The sequence below is a fragment of the Alternaria dauci genome, chromosome 10 (assembly GCF_042100115.1).
Source record: "Alternaria dauci strain A2016 chromosome 10, whole genome shotgun sequence".
NCBI lineage: Eukaryota > Fungi > Ascomycota > Dothideomycetes > Pleosporales > Pleosporaceae > Alternaria > Alternaria dauci.
The window spans coordinates 1,434,887-1,454,711 of record NC_091281.1 but is presented as its reverse complement, the minus strand read 5'-3'; the positions used below and the strand labels follow the sequence as shown (position 1 = coordinate 1,454,711).

At 52.3% G+C, this 19,825-nt stretch overlaps 6 protein-coding genes across 6 annotated transcripts; 4 read left to right on the top strand and 2 right to left on the bottom strand.

Annotated features, from left to right (window-relative positions):
- The first annotated feature begins 1,675 nt into the window (after window positions 1–1,675).
- ACET3X_009892 (uncharacterized protein) lies at window positions 1,676–2,537 on the top strand. The gene is made up of 2 exons (XM_069456057.1): window positions 1,676–1,816; window positions 1,868–2,537. Exons 1-2 carry the CDS (start codon window positions 1,736–1,738, stop codon window positions 2,399–2,401), a joined length of 615 nt encoding a protein of 204 aa, XP_069302725.1. The 5' UTR covers window positions 1,676–1,735; the 3' UTR covers window positions 2,402–2,537.
- A 448-nt stretch (window positions 2,538–2,985) lies between these two features.
- Window positions 2,986–4,360, bottom strand: ACET3X_009891 (uncharacterized protein; the record flags this gene model as incomplete). The annotated part of the gene is made up of 4 exons (XM_069456056.1): window positions 2,986–3,228; window positions 3,286–3,864; window positions 3,964–4,126; window positions 4,182–4,360. The coding sequence occupies 4 exons, from the start codon at window positions 4,358–4,360 to the stop codon at window positions 2,986–2,988; spliced, it is 1,164 nt and encodes a 387-aa protein (XP_069302724.1).
- Window positions 4,361–7,502: 3,142 nt separating this feature from the next.
- Window positions 7,503–10,598, bottom strand: ACET3X_009890 (uncharacterized protein; the record flags this gene model as incomplete). The annotated part of the gene is made up of 4 exons (XM_069456055.1): window positions 7,503–9,182; window positions 9,232–10,401; window positions 10,457–10,525; window positions 10,584–10,598. 4 exons carry the CDS (start codon window positions 10,596–10,598, stop codon window positions 7,503–7,505), a joined length of 2,934 nt encoding a protein of 977 aa, XP_069302723.1.
- A 196-nt stretch (window positions 10,599–10,794) lies between these two features.
- Window positions 10,795–12,920, top strand: ACET3X_009889 (uncharacterized protein). Its single transcript, XM_069456054.1, has 4 exons — window positions 10,795–11,352; window positions 11,401–11,430; window positions 12,081–12,322; window positions 12,374–12,920. The coding sequence occupies exons 1-4, from the start codon at window positions 11,119–11,121 to the stop codon at window positions 12,633–12,635; spliced, it is 768 nt and encodes a 255-aa protein (XP_069302722.1). The 5' UTR covers window positions 10,795–11,118; the 3' UTR covers window positions 12,636–12,920.
- Window positions 12,921–14,228: 1,308 nt separating this feature from the next.
- On the top strand, window positions 14,229–16,993 carry ACET3X_009888 (uncharacterized protein). The gene is made up of 6 exons (XM_069456052.1): window positions 14,229–14,327; window positions 14,421–14,823; window positions 14,877–15,466; window positions 15,517–15,836; window positions 15,911–16,510; window positions 16,556–16,993. Exons 1-5 carry the CDS (start codon window positions 14,269–14,271, stop codon window positions 16,030–16,032), a joined length of 1,494 nt encoding a protein of 497 aa, XP_069302721.1. The 5' UTR covers window positions 14,229–14,268; the 3' UTR covers window positions 16,033–16,510; window positions 16,556–16,993.
- Window positions 16,994–17,159: 166 nt separating this feature from the next.
- On the top strand, window positions 17,160–18,451 carry ACET3X_009887 (uncharacterized protein; the record flags this gene model as incomplete). The annotated part of the gene is made up of 3 exons (XM_069456051.1): window positions 17,160–17,253; window positions 17,311–18,025; window positions 18,085–18,451. The coding sequence occupies 3 exons, from the start codon at window positions 17,160–17,162 to the stop codon at window positions 18,449–18,451; spliced, it is 1,176 nt and encodes a 391-aa protein (XP_069302720.1).
- Window positions 18,452–19,825: the final 1,374 nt, after the last annotated feature.

The window sequence follows — 19,825 nt, the reverse complement described above, 5'->3', positions numbered from 1 at the left end:
AATGTTGGGAGCTCGATGAGGTTACATAGCCGGCAACCTTGTACGTAAGAGAGCTGGTGGGCAATCTCCTATGGGTGCCAACACCGAATCTTCCAATATCTGCCATGGTTAAATGGTCCAATGCACGACGCTCGCACATACACACCACATTTCGAGACCTGCAGGGGCAATACGAGACCCCGCGCCGCAACATCGTAGAGCCACGGCACGGAGCTCACATGTCAGATACTGTGAACAACATGTGTGGCGTTCACCGAAAAGAATGTTCAGACAATCACAACTATGACCACGCAATGCGTCGCGAACACGTCAACACGCCCCGTCCATGTCCATTGCTACGATGCTTGTTTCCCCAGATCTCCCGGGTTCTCCACTTTACACCTCATGGCCCCGGCTCCCTGTGATTGCGCAGGAGCAGTGGGTGGGCGCAAGTACAAGCACATGCTGCCGAGGAGCTTGAAGCCAGAGACAGACCGAGCCGCCAAATCCTTCCAGAGGAGGAAGCTGACTCCGCATAATATGACGCAGGAACAGCCATACCCTTGCTCTTCAATAACGACGTCGTACTGGTCTCACGACAGCGCTATACACGTCAAGAAGTACACCCTACAGCACCGCACCTGAAGATACACAAGGCGACTCCCTCTTCTCAGAATGCAGGCATAGCAAGGCCGCCACGCGTACGCCACCCAATCAATCGTCATTCTCTGAGTATTTCACAGCGATCAGCGCTCGGATGGCACGTTCACTCGACGAGTGGGCCAGGTTGCTGGCGACTTTCTGCGCGACTAGATGGGAGCTTAGCCAGAAAGCTGGGGGCATGGATTGCCCCGGGGGTATGGCCGGGAAGGGTCGAAAGTTTGCGGGGTTGTAACAATGGATCCAGCGCCAGCTATCGATTTTGTTTCGCCTTCTTCCTGCCGCCACCCAATCATCATATTGCCCATGCTCGAGAGGGCGTGTTATCGACGGATAACTGCTCAAGCCAGTGAGGTGCATCCTCGTTCAGTTTGCGTTTTGGCATGTGCAAGCGTACCTTCCAAGACTGCCCCGGATTTTCATGCACCGCACTAACTCCGAAAGCGGTTAAATCAGGACGGCCAGCTCCGTCATTGGCTGCAGGATGCCCAATGAGCAAAAGCTTCTAGTGTCTTGGCGCCTTAACAGGTTCTTTCCCCCGTCCCTTGCCTGCGCCTGCCATCGCCTGAGTGCCAATCGTTACCAATGACATCCAACCGACACACCAATAGCTCGTTACTCACGTACTCTCCCCAGTTTTCATTTACGATATGTCAAGAATATTAATACTCAAACTACGCGGGTAATAGGTCCTTCGTGAATCACGACCAAGTATGCGGCGAGGCGCGGCGCGCTTCGTTCCGTGGCAGTGGCAAGCAATGGACTTTCCCATCATCAGTCCAGTCTTGACCAGCCGCCGCTAGCAGTTGGTAGTCTGGGGTAGCGTCATCAAGCTCTACCACATTGAGCAATACCTCCAGGGGCTGCACGCAGATCTTGAAGGGGGGGCGAACGAGATGCCCTCTGCAGTATCCACTTGGGTGCTACAGTGCTAGCTTGTTTCCCACCAGGACTTGGGAGGCCTCGAGACGCGGTTGATATAAAGAGCTTGTGACAGCCGGCTACTCGTTTTTCTGCAAGCTTCACTGTCGTTGTACACATACCAAAGAAATTTCACTACATCCATTACTGTATCAACACCAGAACTTTCGTCAAAATGAAGACCTTCACCATCGCTACCGTCGTCGCTCTGGCCTCCGTTGGCGCCGCTCAGCTCAACAACATCCCGTCTTGCGCTGTACGTTGGCAGAAACTTTCCGTGGGTGTCATGTAAACTAACACTGCACAGCTCAACTGCTTCATCGGCCCACTCACCAGCGACGGCTGCGAGTCTCTTACCGACTTCGAATGCCACTGCCAAAAGGGTGCTCAGCTCCTCTCCCAGGTTCAGCCCTGCGTTGAGGGTGCATGCTCTCCTTCGGACCAGGCCGCCGCCATCTCCGCTGTTGAGTCCACCTGCGCTGCCGCTGGCGTCCCCATCAGCATCCCTGAGGGAAGCGCCCCTGCTGCCAGCTCTGCTGTAGCCTCCGCTACATCTGCTGCTGCCTCGGCCGCTTCCTCCGTGGCTTCCTCCGTGGCCTCCCAGGTGACTTCTATCCTGTCTGAGGCCTCTTCCGTTGTCGCATCTGCCGCTTCATCCCTGTCGTCTGCCCTGTCCGACGACGACGACGAATCCACGTCCGTGACCGCTACCCCTACCGCCACTGGCAGCGTGAGCACGACTCCCTCTTCCTCTGTGTCTGAGTTCACCGGTGGTGCTGCTCAGGCTACCCAGGCTGTCGGTATCCTTGGTGCCGCCGCCCTTGCCATGTTTGCGTTGTAGATACCCTTCAAACTCTGGACGGCTGCATGAATCATTGACTCGTTAGTCATGGTTTGGACATAATGGTACAATGTTGGGACGGCATGATCGGAATTCTGTAACTATACCTAAAATCAAAACGATAATGCGATACTTAATATCTTCACTACATCCTCTTATTTCACTACCCATTTGGGCTATCAATGAAGACCAATTGCGCTAAGTCTCAAGGTCTGCATCCGCGAATGTCCCTCTCTGCACGCTGTAGCTATAAAGGCACTATTTTTGTCTCGAATTGAAGGCTAGAGGTGCAAAGTTGGTTCCCAAGCTGCTGCCTGCACCCACCCAAATCATCTCATTACCGCATGCACAAACATATACGCTTGTGGCGTCGCATGATCCGCAACCGAAAACCAGTCAGCATAGTCTCAGTAAAGACGACTTTGAGAACACACAAGTGGACAGAACGTTGAACTCCATACACCTGCTAAGGAACATCGCCCTTGTCGAACACGATGAAAAATTGTACATACCAGAAATTGCGCAGAAGTCAGTGATACTTCTATTAGTGTGTCCAATTCTCTATAGTTGAGCTGGAGACCTATCTACACATAGATATAGCAAAATGGCCCACCAAGCGTGCTCATCGCATCCTTGATCGTAATGTTCTCAAAAGTATCCTGGAACATCGGACCCAAGGTCAAAGTGTCATTGAGCGTACCGTTGCGACTCGGCGGTGAGTTCAGAAAAGTGATGGTGCCATCGATCGCGTTCCTCCTGTTCTTGAGATCTTGGTTCTGCCAGATCCACCATGTGCGGTCAATCTGGGCGTGGTGGAAGTAGAAAGCCTAATGGAGTTAACAATCATTCTCGGTGAATATGAATCGCGACAAAAAAGAACTTACAGGGTCAGACGGCGAATTGAAAAAGTCGGAGCCTTGATCTCCTCCAACGGTATAGTGACCAGCGCTGTGGACGCCAAGGTAACCGGTCGGGAAATCGCCTTGCATGCGATTCTGGAAGGAAAGAATGTCCTTGCTGCTCTTGATAAGTTCAGTGATCACTTCGTCCCTCGACCTGTAAGCAGCATGCTTGTTGACATCACGACTCAAGCATCTCGGGTTGTAGCCCAAGCCGTCAGCCTGCGGGTTCGGCTTGATTCCCTTGACCTTGGATTGGATAGGCCCAATACCTGAGGTCCAGTTTGTCAAAGGACCGGAGATACAACCACCGCCGCTTCCAGGCTCGAGTTTGATGGGACATCCCGCCGCTTCGGAAGGTAGGCAAGTGTAGTTCCTTCCGGGAACGTAGGCACCAGCATCACCAATACTGGTATCACTGCCGTCGAAGAGCGGAGATGAGGCAGGGTCTTCATGCCACCATGCCCAGTTGTAGTATGGCAAGTAGCCTTTGTAGCCACACTCGTCACGCAGGAGCTGCTCATAGGCCCAGATGTAGTATCGGTGCCAAGATAGGAAGTTGGCCTAATAATGTCAGCACACCATGTCGCCCCGCCCGCTACAGTGTACCAAAGAACAAAACGAGTGGTTTGGCTTGAAGGGATGTTCGAAGTTTAGACATACAGTTGCGTGGACGGCGTACGTCTGTAAGACGTGAGTCACGACAAAGTCGTCGAAGCGGCTTTTGGCACCAGGCGCGACCCCAGCTGGTGTGAGAGCAGGCTTAGAGTGGAGACACTTGATGGCATCAATGTAGTTACGCCTCTCAGGCTTTGTGAGCATGGACCTGGAAAGATATCAGTCAACTCGGTGTACTTCAAATCGCGAAGTGAAGTACATACCATTCACGTCGAACTCTGACATTCTTCAGAGTGCATTGGCCAGGGTTTGGATAGCCATTCTTTGCAACATCAATCCCGACATTTGCTAGGCCAAGAGCAGCCAATTTATCGTGCTCCGTGACTTTGAAAGCACCAGCACCGCTGACAAGCGCCAAGGTCGCAATATCGAAGAAGCGCATATTGGCGAAAAGACTAGTGTCGATGGCGCACCTTTGCTTCTTTAGGTGGAGGGAGGATCAATGAACGAGAGACCTAAAAAGAATATTGGTCTGATGCGTCTGCAGTCTCCTAAACGATGCCGCTCTCCATATATACCTGCCGCTCTCTGCAGACTGCCGCTCTCGGCTTCCGCCTCCCCTGCAGGACTGCGTGTGCGCGAAGCGAGGAACATGCGATGCCGACTCAGGACCTGACATGAAGGATCTACTTTGCCATCCTGCATCGCAATCTAGATGCTTGGATGAAGCCTCATACAATCCGTGGTGCGGAATTAAACAAACGACTGGATGCGGCCTCGGTACATCAACTCAACGGGATGCAGGTAAATCTCCCCAACGTTAGGCAAACCTGTTGGGTAACATGGGCAACCCTTCGTCAACCCTTGCGTAGGATTGGATCTAAAAATCAGTGGGTATTGCTGCTCCGCTGCGGTAGCTTGATGTACATGCGGATGCCGTTAATGGCAATGGCTACAACGCCTCAAGCCCACGGACTTTTTATGTTTCTTTTCAGACGCAATCAGGAAGTCTACTATAGGATAACATCCGGGAGGAAGGCCGGGCTCAGGCCGGGCTGTTATGAATGACGACGGGTATCCGGAGGTTGATGATGGTTAGCGCACGAAATCTGTGGAGGCAATAATTTCGACCCGCGCCGCAATGCCAAGCACGCCGGAGGCGGCTCGGGGCACTGAGCCGCCGCACGTTCATCTTGCTTTCTCCACCTCCTTACCTCTTCTCACCGCGCATCCTGCAATCACCTTGGTTGCATCCGCGCTTGACCAGAAAACTGTTGCGAAACCCCGTCTCGCCTATGTCTTGCCACATAATATTAGGATAGCACCAACAAGTATTACGCTTTCCTTGTCGTTCTCAGTTCGCCATTTGACACTGCCGTGTATCAAATCCAACAACATTCTCAACTATCTTCTCGATACCCCATCATGATGTACATCTGGTACGTTCATCATGTTGCATTGAAAACTCTGCAGCCTCGCTTAGCAACCACGCCACAATCCTGCTGCATGCGACAGGACATCTAGATTGGATCGTGGAAATAAGACATGGTGGAAAAATGCCCCCCGAACCGTGTCCGTTATTTGGACCAAAGGATGTCTATCATGCTTACCGGGTGCCTGGTTCATAGTCTTATGGTCCAGGAAGAATCTGTTATACCGAAGATGCTTGAGTCGGGACACGCATCAGCCCATGCACTAGCACGTTGGTTACTTCCTTCAAGCAGTGGTTCATTAGTTGTGAAAGCAGGTTTCTCCGCGCCTATCTTTGTGACGTCTATGTCGCTTCGAGCTCCTCCTACCGAGCTGGTCCTCGAAGCCGAGTCTACCAAGCACTAGCCTATACATGGGAGAACAGCAAGGGATCTATTACACTGTCAAGTTTCAGCATGAGAGATTGACGACCTCGGAAGCCTTTCGGTTCGTGCCGCATCATAATGAGACGGCGTAAGGCAGTCTGTATTAAGTACAGAACTCCTGGGAGCGCCCCAAAGAATGCATGACTCTTTCTTGATCTATTCACTACTGCTTTTCACGCGCACTTCCCACGTTCATCATGTCTGGTACAAACCCGGCTGATACAGATCCTGATCTCTCGAATCCTGACTACATCGCCTACACCAACGCACCCCTGCTTCTAACACAAACTGGCGTCCTATTCGGAGTCACAGCCTTCATTGTCTTGCTGAGATGCTACGTCCGGACTTTTATGCTGAGATGTTTCGGCAAAGACGACTGGACAATACTACTTGCGTTTGCATTCGCCACGGCGACTTTCGTCGTGTATACAGAACAGGCTAAGGTGGGCCTAGGGAAACACCTCTCAGTGATGCGGATGAACCCAGCAAATGAACGACAATTTCTAAAACTTCGACAAGTGCAGTCGATTATCGTTGGCATTGGGGTGGGGCTGGTCAAGATATCTATTGCTTTTTTCCTGCTGCGGCTGGTTACGAGAAAGGCGTACATATGGTTTCTGCGATGTTTTATCGTGTTCATGATTTTGTTCACTACGGCTTGTGTTGGAACATTAGGTATGTGGTCATGAATTGTAACAAATAGCCGCCTGACTAACAACGTACTAGTGAGTTAGGACCTGAAGACGCCCGTTCAACTGCAACCATAACTGATCTTACCTAGATCTGGCAGTGCATTCCCGTAGCAGCTACATGGGACCTAAGGCTCCGTCCGCCACCCATCGGAACAGGCACTGCTGTGTGCTTCGACCAAGCGACGTTTACCGGCATAGGAATGATGAACACGGGTGAGTGAGCTCCGTCCTTTCAACGACAAACACTCACGCGATATAGCCGTCACCATTAGCACAGACTTCCTCCTTGCCCTTCTACCGGTTCCCCTCGTTTGGCAACTCCAACTCAACGGCCGCACAAAGATAACACTGGTCTGCATCTTAGCTCTCGGGGTATTCACTGGTATTGCTGCTATCATCAAGTCCGAGAAGCAGAAGACCGCCCTCATCGATCCCGATCCATACGTGCAAGACACATTTACCATGTGGCGTTTCATCGAGTACGATGTTGGGATCATTGTTGCGTCGTTACCGTCGCTCAAACCCTTGTTCCAGCATATACTGAACAACGGGACGCGAGGTACGACGGCGAACTCAGGACACCAGGTTGTGAACAGAGTGAGGTATTCGATACGAACCAAGGTAGTGGATGATGATGAGATACCACTGGAAAACCACAGAGAGGTGGGCAACTCGTGTGAGGTGTCCTCGGGAATGCCTAAGACGCCGGTGGAGGGCAGGAGTAGTGAGGAAAGCGTTAGACCGTTTCAGTCAAACGCCATTTTCGTCGATACGAAATGGCGCGTAAGCTGAAAAATACTTTTATCACTATGTTGACGGCCTGATACAGAATGGACATATGAACGAACATGAATGTGTGACACCTATCAGCTATACAAAGCCAGCTGCATGGTTAGTCGAGCTCATCATCCTTGCATTTTTCATTGTTCAACATGGATAAATGAAATGAACATTCCAGCGAGTTACTGTATCTTCCTTTCATTTCATGCATAACCCGTTCGTCAAAGTTCACTTTAGTCAGATATCCCCTTGCCACCTAGTCCGAACCACCAACACCCATAACGCCTCTGCCGAACCACTCACTAATAACAGCAAAACCATATTTACCTCTCTTGAGCGCGTCTTGGAAGAGATCATGCCTCTCTGCGCTTTCCACCTGCGCCCTCCGAATAGCCTTGACTGTCGCATTGTTGGAGCTACAAATTGGACACTCGACCTCCGCATCATGCACGTCCTCATCCGTACTCAAACAACTCTGATGATAGCTATGCTTACACAAAAAGTGCACAACAGGTAACTCCAGACTCTTCATGCAGACCTGGCAACGCGAGTTCTGGAACACGGCAGGCTTGGTGTTTAGGTTCTCGAGCTCGTGCTTCTTAGCAGTGGTGTCGGCGCGGAAGGTTTCGATATTGCGGCGGTTGGCGGCGATTTCTGCGCGCTCGCGCTCGATGGTGGTGCTGAGATATGACTTTATCATACCCATTGTTGCGACGCCGTTGGTGGAAAGGGTTTGGATCACTTGGAGGGGGGCCATCAGACCGTCTTCGTCGATCTTTTGGAGGACTGAATCGAGTTCGTCGCCGGCTTCTGCCAGGATTTCGGGGGTGGAGGTGAAGTAGGCGAGGGCTGCAGGGTAAAGTGCTGGTTCCTCCGGGCCATATTTACGGAGAGCGCGGATGGCGCCTTGGGTGTCGCTTGCTGCGGTGAAGGACCGGAATATATCAAAGTGCAGTCCTTGTTGCTCGCGGACGAGGATCGCGCCATCGCGGAAATTGGAGAGATGGGAGAGTAACAGGACGTTGGATGTATCTATCGGTATGTCCTTGCCTTCGACGAGCTTCTTGGCTTTGTTCTCCCACTCTTGTCGTTCGCCATCCTTCTTCGATGATGCCGTGTGGAGGTACATCTCGAACAACGTTGTGTAAAGATCGACTTTGTCGTCTTCGCGTAGCTCGTCGGATGCGATACATGCCTCGAGGAAGACTATAAACTCCTGGGGATGGTCTACAAATGCGGAGAATGCAGTTCGCGGTTTCGGTACTTTGTATTCAGGGGCAGGCTCATCTGTAGTCGTTTCAATGATCTGAGCTTGGCTCATAGTGCTCTTCTGTTCACCACTGGGAGGTGATGCCAACGCGTTGGTGTTCATGTATGGCAGGGGAAGTAGTGCAGCGAGGTTTTGAACAGCGCTCGATGCAACTCCTAGGCCCATACTCATACCACCACCGCCTCCCCCTGATGCAGGCGCGTTCGGTATGACTATAGCGTCTTTCTTAGGTCGGAACTTTCCGGTGTAGTAGTCGATGAAAAGTTGCGTTGTATCCTTGGGGATGTGCTGCAACAGTGTTGTCGCGTACTTCATCAGGTTGAAATAGGCTACCTCCGGCTCCAACCGCCATACGTAGGCAAGGGCTTCTGCGTACCGCTTTGAATCCTCAATAAGTACATCGACGACCAGCTCGTGTTCACCGTGTTTTCGTGCAAGGAATGCCGCTTGGTCGTAGTAGCCTCCCTGTCGACACATCAAGATGGCGGTATCGAGGTCGAACTTGAGATCGTCTGGTGATTTGATGAACTCTTCCAGCTTCTCTACATCCTTTAGCTTGGCGTAGCAATTCAGCAAGAGAGTTGTGTGGTCTGATGTTGCTTTATGATGATCGTGGAGCTCCTCAAGGTACTCTATCAAGTTGTGTATCCGTTGCGTGTCGAGGAACTGCATCATGTGTTAGCATTAGTCTTATTGCGGATCAACCACAGCATACCTTTCGAATGACCTGGGATGGCTCAGTGTTGTCGATGGCTTTCAGGTATTGCTGCATAGCAGTGTCGTAATCTTGCTTGGAATACAGGTAGTCGCCAAACTTCCGGAGGATGATGTTTTGCTGTGACGAATCTAGCCCGGCTTTCTGGGCCAGATTGATGGCCAAGACGTATAGATTGCGCTGGTACAGTATGTCGAGTTTCTGGGCAAAGGGCTTCTCATGGTATCTGAAGATCTTGCCGTCGATTGTGAAGACAAACAGGTCGCCCCATTCGGAGATGACAGCCTTCACTTGCGACGTCAACTGCTCCTGGTGTGCGACAAACCTCAACTCTGTGTTGAGCAGGGTGAAACTTGACGTATTGAAGACATCGTCAGCGGCGCCGATGCCAAAGGTACGGAGAGTGTTCGACCGGGGCATCGCGTTTGATTTGGGAGGCGCGACTATCGCAACGTAGTCCTTGAATATGGAGATCATCTTCTTCTCGCCTTCGTATGTGTACGGCGGCCCGCGACCATGTTGGCCATAGTAGTATATGGCGTCGCTTCGTGCGACGACAACGTCGCGCGATGCCTTGTCCACGGCCATGCAGCCCACACCACAGCCATACTCGTCCAGAGACTTTGCAGGCTGTCCCTGTCCCCTTCCAGATATCACTAGCGTCATGATGCGTGAAGTTGTCGCGATGTACAAGGTTGTGATGCTCCCCTCTCTGAACTCTATGCCGGTGACGGGCTCCTCCGATTCGAACACGGTCCGTTGTCGAGCGCCGCGGTCGTGTATGAGGTCGCCTCGGACAACGGTGACAGCACCGTTTGCGAAGCCGACGGCAAGCTGCGACAGGTCGTCGAGGGCGGCGAAGGCAGATATGGGGAACTGCTTGCGCCCGTTGTGGACGGTGAGGGTGCTCTGGCAGCGCGGAACGCCAGTCTTCTTCTCCAGCTTGTCCAGAGCCCATACTTTCAGTACCGGCTCCGCAGAGAGATCTTCGGCTATGGTGACGAGAAGAGACGTGCCCTCAATCTGCTTCATGTGCGTGATTGCGCCGGCGTCATGGGCCTTGAACGAGCGCACAACCTTGAGGGCCTGCGACACGATACGAACGACGCCATCTGCGCTGCCGAGAAAGATGCTTTCGGATCCAGATGTTATGCACGTGATGTTCCCGATCTGTTGAGCTTCATGAGACTGGGTGGCTACGCATGTGTGGAGGGCATCGTCATACCTCGGACAGGAAGGAGCTCTCGTCGTCGGGGAGCTTGACTTGCGAGACGTCGAAGAACTTGAACTGCCACTGTTCGCGCATTAGCCTCGCCATTGTGCAGAGGGGGGGTGAAGGGTGCAATACACACCGGAGTGACTGCCATAGTTGCTATCGCTCCATTGTTGTCGCCCGTTGCCTGAATGGCAGGAGCTACTGTCACTCGCGACACCCAGGGAAGCTGCGGGCAGATGCGACCGTGCACGCTCGCCAATCAGCACTCACCAAGCGTGCGTGGCAGTGTCGGGGCTTGGCGCGACCCTCTCTTGTCATCCTGCTGCCTCGCGCTCTCCCTTTTCCTCATCTTCCCATCACACTCCTCTTTATCGAATACTCCACCCATCTGCCCTTCATCATCAGCAGTCCACCACAACCAGCGCTACACTCTCTACTTTCGCGCAAGCCCACTCTGACTCCCCCTCCAGCGAGTCTCACCTCGGCGACGCGACCTGTCATCAAACGCGCCCCTTTGTCCTTGCAGCCTTAGACCGCTTCAGTCACTCCTCCATCAAAGAGACTCTTAGCCGTCGCTACTTTATCTGCTCACGTCGCCCCCTCGACAGCAGCGCGCAATCCCATCAACGCCCGCTCATCAAAGTATCACCATCCCTCAACCACTCATCACCATGTCTTCAAACAAGATGGAGCAGAGCCTCGACGACATCCTCAAGGCCTCCAAGACCTCTCGCCGTGGCCGTAGCGGTCGCAAGTCGACCGGCACTGGACGACCTGCCGCCGCCGCCGCACCTGTCGGCGGTGTGTCCAAGTCCACCAAGCAGCAAGGCAGGCAACCCAAGGCCGCTCCCACCGCACCTGCCGCCTCCCTCGGCGGCGAAACCAAGATCATGGTATCCAACTTGGTATGTCAACCACCGCAATCATGCACAAACACAGCTAACACATTGCAGCCACGGGACATTGACAATGTCCAACTCCAGGTATGTAAGACCGATGCAGGTCTTTGAACCTACTGCAGCTTCGCTTTTGCAAGCATGAACGAGTCCGATACAACGAACCGAGCCATTCCACCGCAAAACCGGTATGGATGTTGAGCCATAGCTTGCGTAAAGTCACGCCGAGATCTGTGTTGGGCACACAAGACCGGTCGAAGACTAGCAGTATGCGAACAATCCAGGGTACCGCAGCGACGAAAGTGGGTGATCCTAGACACATGCTACACTTTGCAAGTGCAAGCAAAGACGGCAGCACACCGGTGACATGTTCCCGGTAGCCCTGCAGCAACTCCCAGCGATCAAACGAGCAGCGAGACGCGAATCCAGATCCAGTTCTGAATAGCCGCATGGCTTTCACATGAGTGGGCAGATAGCACAAGACTGGTTCGCAGCGTTACAAGACGTTACTCGCAACAACTGCTCTCGCGCTGAGTATGCTTTCGTCTCACTGAACCTCGTGTTCGTTGTACTCTGATCAGGACACCCACTTTCCGAGCGTTACCTCTTGACCGTGTGATATGCAATCGACGAATACCCACCGCCGACGCCGGAGCCTCTTTATCGAACCTCTTTGTCAATGATGATCCATTTGCGCGAATTATAACCCCTGGTACGAGGACTAATACGCCTTATAGGACTACTTTGTTTCAGCTGTTGGTGTAGGTCGCCCCAAGAAGGTTCTGATCCAGTACGATGCCCAGGGCCGCAGCGTGGGTAGCGCTACCATCATCTTCAACAAGCACGATCAAGCCGCCAAGGCCACTGCCGCTCTTGATGGTGTCAAGATTGATGGTCGCCCTGTTCGCGTCGAGATGCTCGTCAGCGCTGCAGCCATCCCTGCCACCACCCGCCCCGCTTCGCTCGCCGACCGCGTAACGTACGTATTATTAATCTAGTGTCTTGGTATCAGCAACTAACCAGTTTGCAGCCAACCAAAGAAGGACAAGCCCAAGCCCGCCACCGCCGAGAAGGCAGCCCCTGGCGCCACGCGTGGCCGCGGTCAAACTCGTGGCAAGGGCAAGGGCCGCGGAGGCCGAGATGCTCGCCCCAAGAAGAAGACGGTTGAGGAGCTTGATGCTGAGATGGCCGACTACTTCCCTGGTGGCGAGACCAATGCTGCTGCTGGTACTGCTGAAGTTGCTCAGATCACCGCCGGCGGTGACACTGCGATGGACGACGAGATGCTGTGAGCTGCTTTCGCCTTAAGACGTCCTCCATTTACTTCAGTTTTCACGGTTTAATCGAGCATCAACGACATCGGTACGGCTTTGTTTGCCAGTTGGTCTGCTTTCAATCTTTCTTTTCTTAGAGGCGTCATCTTTTCGGAAACAGCTGGTTAGCACTGGACACGATTTGACTTTTGTACACTACTCACGGACGTTCATGTACGGCTCCCAAATTGCGACGTGAGCCTTGAGGTAACTTCAAACAAGAATGGCTATGGTTTCGGGAACATGATCAACACTTCTCTCCCCAGTGATTTCGCACTGTGATATTCCTTTATTAAAACAACGCCTGGTTACATTTGCATGTCTATGGCCACGTGTTTCGAAAACGAATGGGACACGAATATGATGCAGATGATCGTCGCATATGCCGAATTGATAAGCAGTCATTCCCACCCAAGTCGACGTCAAGATGTGGCAAGGATGGATTCCACGTGGACGCAACATCAGGACTGGCATGCTTGAAAGAGAAGATCGTATGGGAGATCTGCGAGAGCTTGGGAAGCTTGCCAGAACAGTCGGCCATGTACAGCGGAATTGCTCCGTGCTCTTACGTTCGGACGACTCCACAACAACATGAGATATGAAGCCTACCCGTGGCTGACTTGGGCGGGGCGTTCCAGGCACGCATATCACGCCATCATCTGTCCATGTGTGATGTTCCGTCGTCGGGTTCACAACGTCTTCGCCTTTGAAGCGTTCCTATTCGCGCCGCAATTCCCGTTCGTGCGAAAGTATCACACATCATTAGTCCAAATTTCGTCGCACGTTCCCCGCGATCGACTAGGTGATGGGTGTGGAGGCCCGCGGCTATCTTAGTCTCGCGACTAGGATATGGCTGGGCTGGGTGAAAGGAGCATTCATCCGATGCAGCTTACGCATCGGACGAGCTGGAAATTTCGAATACTAAACATGTTCCCAACAGGCGAAGAGCAAATATGCTGGCTCGGTGAATGGATCAGAGGTGGCCGTTGACACACGGGAGCTCGCTTTAAAACGGGCCGAGCTTGCTCGGGGTGCGACGATATGGGCCATAGGGCTGCCGCTTCGGATTTAGCGCTGTGGCTCCGATGGTGGGTATGTTTGGCTTGGTACGTGTCTAGAGCTCCCAGGTTAATATATCAGTAATGCAGATTGAAAACCACGCTGTGTCGAGACGGCCACGCGACGCAGGTGGAGACTCGCGAACTTTTTGCGGATGCGCATGAGTTGCCAATAGGTATCTATTCCAAATTGGATGTCCAGCACGCGTGTAGCAAGGTTAGGTGCGGCTTCAGCGACTCCCAGAGGAGAACTGCGGGGGAGGGGTAGCTTACCACTGGTTGCAAGAGCGGGGCAGGAGCTTCCGCCGTTGCGTCAAGCTCCACCCGCCCATGCATCCACCCTACACGCCATAGGCTATGGAGCGTTCTCGAGACGGGCTCCTGACGGCCGAGGCTGCTTAGGCGATCGTACTGCTGTCCCTTTGTCCAGTGGAGATAATCTCTAGCGTCGTCATGCGGAGCTCCTGGGAGTACTTAAGATTTGCCTACGCCTCTACCCCTCATGCACTGCACCTCTCTGTTTTCTTCATATACCCCAATTTGTTTTCCCAGCCATGACATCTGTAAAGCTCACAACCCCCCAGACGGGCGAGTACGAGCAGCCCACCGGACTGTAAGTTGGATATCAGGCCTCCGAAAACCTTCGGAGGCTGTGCAATGCTTCGGCATTGCCCATTCCATGCGCCCGCACTAATATCCCAATCAGCTTCATCAACAATGAGTTCGTAAAGGCCGTTGACGGCAAGACCTTTGACGTCATCAACCCAAGTACCGAGGAGGTCATCTGCAGTGTTCAGGAGGCCACCGAGAAGGACGTTGACATTGCTGTCGCTGCCGCCCGCAAAGCCTTCAACGGCCCATGGCGGAAGGAGACACCCGAGAACAGAGGAAGGCTACTCACCAAGCTCGCCGACCTTTTCGAGAAGAATGCCGACCTTATTGCCGCTGTCGAGGCTCTCGACAACGGTAAGGCCTTTAACATGGCCAAGAACATCGATGTACCCTCAGCCGCTGGTTGCCTGAGGTACTACGGAGGATGGGCCGACAAGATTGAGGGCAAGGTCGTCGACACAACACCTGACACTTTCAACTACATCCGCAAGGAGCCTGTTAGTGAAATCTCTTCTTCTCAGTATTCAAGTCTCGTAGCTAACAAACCCAGGTTGGTGTTTGTGGTCAAATTATTCCATGGAACTTCCCCATTCTCATGTGGGCATGGAAGATTGGTCCTGCCATCGCCACTGGTAACACCATCGTCTTGAAGACTGCTGAGCAGACACCTCTCTCCGCATACGTTGCCTGCACACTTATCAAAGAGGCCGGTTTCCCACCAGGTGTCATCAACGTCATCACTGGTTTCGGAAAGATTGCCGGTGCTGCCATGTCCGCTCACATGGACATTGACAAGATCGCCTTTACTGGTTCAACCGTTGTCGGTCGTCAGATCATGAAGTCTGCCGCTGGCTCCAACCTGAAGAAGGTCACTCTTGAGCTTGGAGGCAAGAGCCCCAACATTGTCTTTGCCGACGCAGATATCGACCAGGCTATCCACTGGGTCAACTTTGGTATTTACTTCAACCACGGACAGGCTTGTTGTGCCGGTTCGCGTATCTACGTGCAAGAAGAGATCTACGACAAGTTCATCCAGCGCTTCAAGGAGCGGGCTGCTCAGAACGCTGTCGGTGACCCATTCGCCGCGGATACCTTCCAGGGTCCTCAGGTCTCGCAGCTCCAGTTCGACCGTATCATGGGGTAAGTATGATCCTTTTCGTTTGGAACGCTGTCGCTAACCTTCAACCCAGCTACATCGAGGAGGGCAAGAAGTCTGGCGCAACCATCGAGACTGGTGGCAACCGCAAGGGCGACAAGGGTTACTTCATCGAGCCCACAATCTTCTCCAACGTAACCGAGGACATGAAGATCCAGCAAGAAGAGATCTTCGGCCCCGTCTGCACAATCTCAAAGTTCAAGACAAAGGCCGATGTCATCAAGCTCGGCAACAACAGCACATACGGCCTTGCTGCCGCCGTCCACACATCCAACCTGACCACTGCTATCGAGGTTGCCAACGCGCTCCGTGCGGGAACCGTCTGGGTCAACACCTACAACTCTCTCCACTGGGGTAAGCATCCACCTTTATCTGAAGAACCTGAACCACCCGAAATACCTGAAGTACCGTTGCTAACACTAAAGCAGCTCTTCCGTTCGGCGGGTACAAAGAGTCTGGAGTAGGGCGTGAGCTTGGTGAGGCTGCTTTGGACAACTACCTTCAAACCAAGACGGTATCCATTCGTCTTGGCGATGTTCTGTTCGGTTAGCGCAGATAGAACTGCTCTTAGCGCTCCAAATGTTAAACATGTTATGAAACTTGGAAAGGTCCCAAAGATCTGGTGGCTGGAATCGTGTTGAATTACAAAGTTATTGCGGTGGTGGAGAAGTACAAAGGTGGCCCGCAGAGTTTGGATACAGAAAGCATCGACCACGCTGCGGTATGTCATACAAGTCGGTGGTGGGGAAAGATCGAACACCTAACACCAGGGCACGGGCCACACGCATTCGATCATTCCCCATCACAGAGTGCAAGGGCAAAATCGAACGCCACCCCTGTAGTTGCCCAGGTAGATCATCACCATGCAGGGAGGATCAAGTGCTCTTCCTGTAGTTGCCTGGGTAAATTGTTCGATTATTTTTTTCTTGTACCTAGGTATGGCGTCTTCTGAAGAACAGGAACATAAACATAAACATCAACGTCTCGAAACCATTATAAAATTCACTATCCGCACGACTATATTAAGAGTAGGTATCTGAGAGACGCTAGAGAAATTAACTAACAGCAGGCAGTGGCGGGGAACTAGAGAATTGAATCAATAGTGGGTATGGAAAAGCTAGAGAACTGAATCAATAGCTGGGCGTGAAAGAGAGCCTCGGGGTATCATGCCGTCGTTGGAACGTGTGGATCGCAAAGCTGCCGCTATTTTCGCTCTACTCAGTAGACTTGCTGTTCTGCTATGAAATGGTTAATAACTACGCTCTGAGGTACTGTCGATGGAAAACGTACGTCAGCTACGGAAGCGAGCATTGGCGGGCTTTCCTTTCTTAAGCTAGATGCGTATGTATACGCACAGTTGTTATTCGAATAAGACTAGACGCCGTACAGGACAAAAGTCGAATGCTCTCAAGGTCCCCGATAGTTGCCTTGGTAGAGGATCTCCATGTAAGGGGAAGTTTAACGCCCCCTGTAGTTGCCTAGGTGGGGCCATGGCTATCAATTCACTGCCCTGCTTACTCTGAGCTTCAAGTAAAGGCAGAAAGTAGCGTAGATAGATACATGAATCAGTCTCACTGGTTGATTCTATCCAAGTCTCCTACTTCCCACACTCATAATTCAAGATTACTCCACATTCGGGCAGCAAGTTTTCCCTCCAACAACCACATAGTCGACATTATGGCGTCGGTTATGGTATCAGTGCCACCAGAGCTTTACGTGGAGATCCCGCCTACAGTGCTGTATGCTGAGCTCTGCAACCAACGCGATCATGGTGAGAATGACCAGCACTAATGTGCGTCTTCGAATACTGGCTGAGCATTCCTCGTAGCGATCCCCGGCACACCCGCAAGTAACTTCAGCGTGGACGAGCCTGTTTGGCCTACTGACAACGCCACGGCTATGACGAGGGCCCGACTGTTATCCGCCTATTTCGGTGTGGTCCCGCTCGACATGCAGCACGCCGTCGTTGGCGTTGGCCAAAACCCTGAGGCCGTGAAGCTTGCAAATCAATTGTTCAAGAAGGTCCGGAAGAATATCCAAACGGAGAGATACGGGCGCGGCTCGTTCATCCAAGAATTTGTGAAGAGAAAGGTCAGCACGCTCGACTTTCAAACACTTGTTACCAACTGGACTCTCGACGCGCGCATTTGTGAGATCGAAGTTACAGGCGAGACACCGGCTGCCGCAGCGATCCGCAATGCTAACCGTACGGTCTATGAGACTGCATTGACCGAGCTCCGACAACTCTGGAGGGACACATATGAACAGGCATTCCGGTCAGCTTCCGCAAACGTTGACATTGCCGGAGGACTCAAGAAGAAGCGGTATGAGCGCGCTCGTGACTTGTACTACATCATGAAGGATAATCCACCTGCCTCACAGCCAAACATTGGCCAACTGAGCGCACGTGAGTGCGAGCAAGCTAAGGAAGTTCCGTTCGCCTTCCGCGCAAAGCAAGATCGTCTAGCAGTGTTTCGGGGTTACATGAAGAAAGATATCGTGGCGTCTCACTTCAGCACTGTGATGAACGTGGTTGATGTTCGGTAAGTGTTAAGCTTTCGAGTTTTGCGTGGGACTTCATGACTGAGCTAACATTTGCTAGTCGGTTGGCCGTAAATGCGGTCGTACCAGAAGGCCGACCTCGGATTCCAGCATTTTGGACAATGGTTTCAAATCATTGGGCCAACGCGTGCGATCTGATCAACAGCATGATTATATCGTTCCAGGTTGATGCAAGGAGTGAGGAACTGCTCATGGACCCCGGTCTTCGATCGACTGGGTACGCCTGGTCTGACCGCACATTTGAATGTTACGACCAGATACGCGGATTGTTCGACTACCTAGGTTTCTTCAACGAACATTATGGCTCATGGACAGACACCCCCATTCTGAAGGCAGAAAATCGGGGCATCAAGCGAGCCAGGAACTACCACGCAGGGGCGGGTGGTGGAGCTGGAACCGAGAACTAAGTAGGCACCTATGAAGATGAAGGCCGGGTAGTAAGGAATAAGAGTGTAATCCTAGTGGGAGAAGCACCAGTTCACAGGAAAAGTGTGTTACATGAAACATTTCAATACTGGTATCTTCTTCATTGAAATGATACAAATGCGTTTCGCGCAAAGCTTAGCCATTGAATACGCTGAGACAGAGGCACAGAGGCTGCGAGACTCATTTTCCCAGCCAAGGTGGAGACAGCGCATCATCCAAGGATGGCAGGGCACGGTCTCTCAAGGTTTTGAGTGGCATGAGTACCAAAGATCACACATATGGCCTCACTGCTCATGTGGGATCGTATTTTATCATATTTATACTAGATATTAAGAGATATGAGGCTCCAGCCGTGGGCTCAGCATTCTAATCGTATCATATCTGGTCACTCCCACAGTCTTAAGAATGGTCAAATCCCGCTGCCCGACTCGCATCATGACGCTCGCATCTAGACATGCATCCTACGCCTTTTTCTGACGTTTTGGCACACGCGGGACCCAATATTCCAGTGCCACAAACACCTCTCTACAGCTTACTCTATTCCACTCTCCATTCCCCTCTTCCGCCTCGCAAGCCTGATCACCTCCCTGTCGTAGCAGCTCTTCAGCCTTGTTCTTCTTGCTGCTGACCGGGAAATGGTACAGAAGCCAGACAGGCGCACTGTACGGGCTAACGTGAGTGACATTTGACCATTCCCTTGCGGCTCTGATCGTCTCATACGTCGGAGCTTCATGGTTCTTGTGCTTGATCTTCTCCATTTGGATGAAGTCCGTGAGATCCTGGGCATTCATCTGCTCTCTGCTCTCGAAAATAGCTCTGACCTTGTCCTTGCGTTCGGTAGAAAGCAGCGTCGGCGATGCATGAAATATTTTTTGTTTCTTCGCCTGTGTGCTTGTGTACTTGGCCTCGTTCCTCTGCCTCTTCAACCCGCTTTCTTTCTGCTTGCTGCCTACACCTTCTTTCCTAGCGGCATCCAATTCATCGAGCTCGGTCTTTGAAATCAAGATAAGGTTACCTCGCTGTTCCCACACTTGGAAAGCGCTGCTTATGAATTCACTTGGGCGCCAACCTTTCCTCCCCGGCTTGATCTCGGGGCAAACCGTGTCGTAGTCAATCTCTTTTTGAACACGAAGACTCCCCTCAGAGTTTCGGTGTGTAGGTCGTGGGCTCAATGGTTTGTCTTTGACTTGAGCCGCTGAGAAAGTCTTGGGTACAGAACGCGTACCACCCATTCAGTTCGTATCGCGTCCAGACTGGGCAGGGAATGCACAGTGTCCAACCAAGTAGTTAGGCTGCACTCTTCTTCAAACTCGCGTACGCTTTCTATATGGTCCTGAGGTTCGGTCAATGAGGCT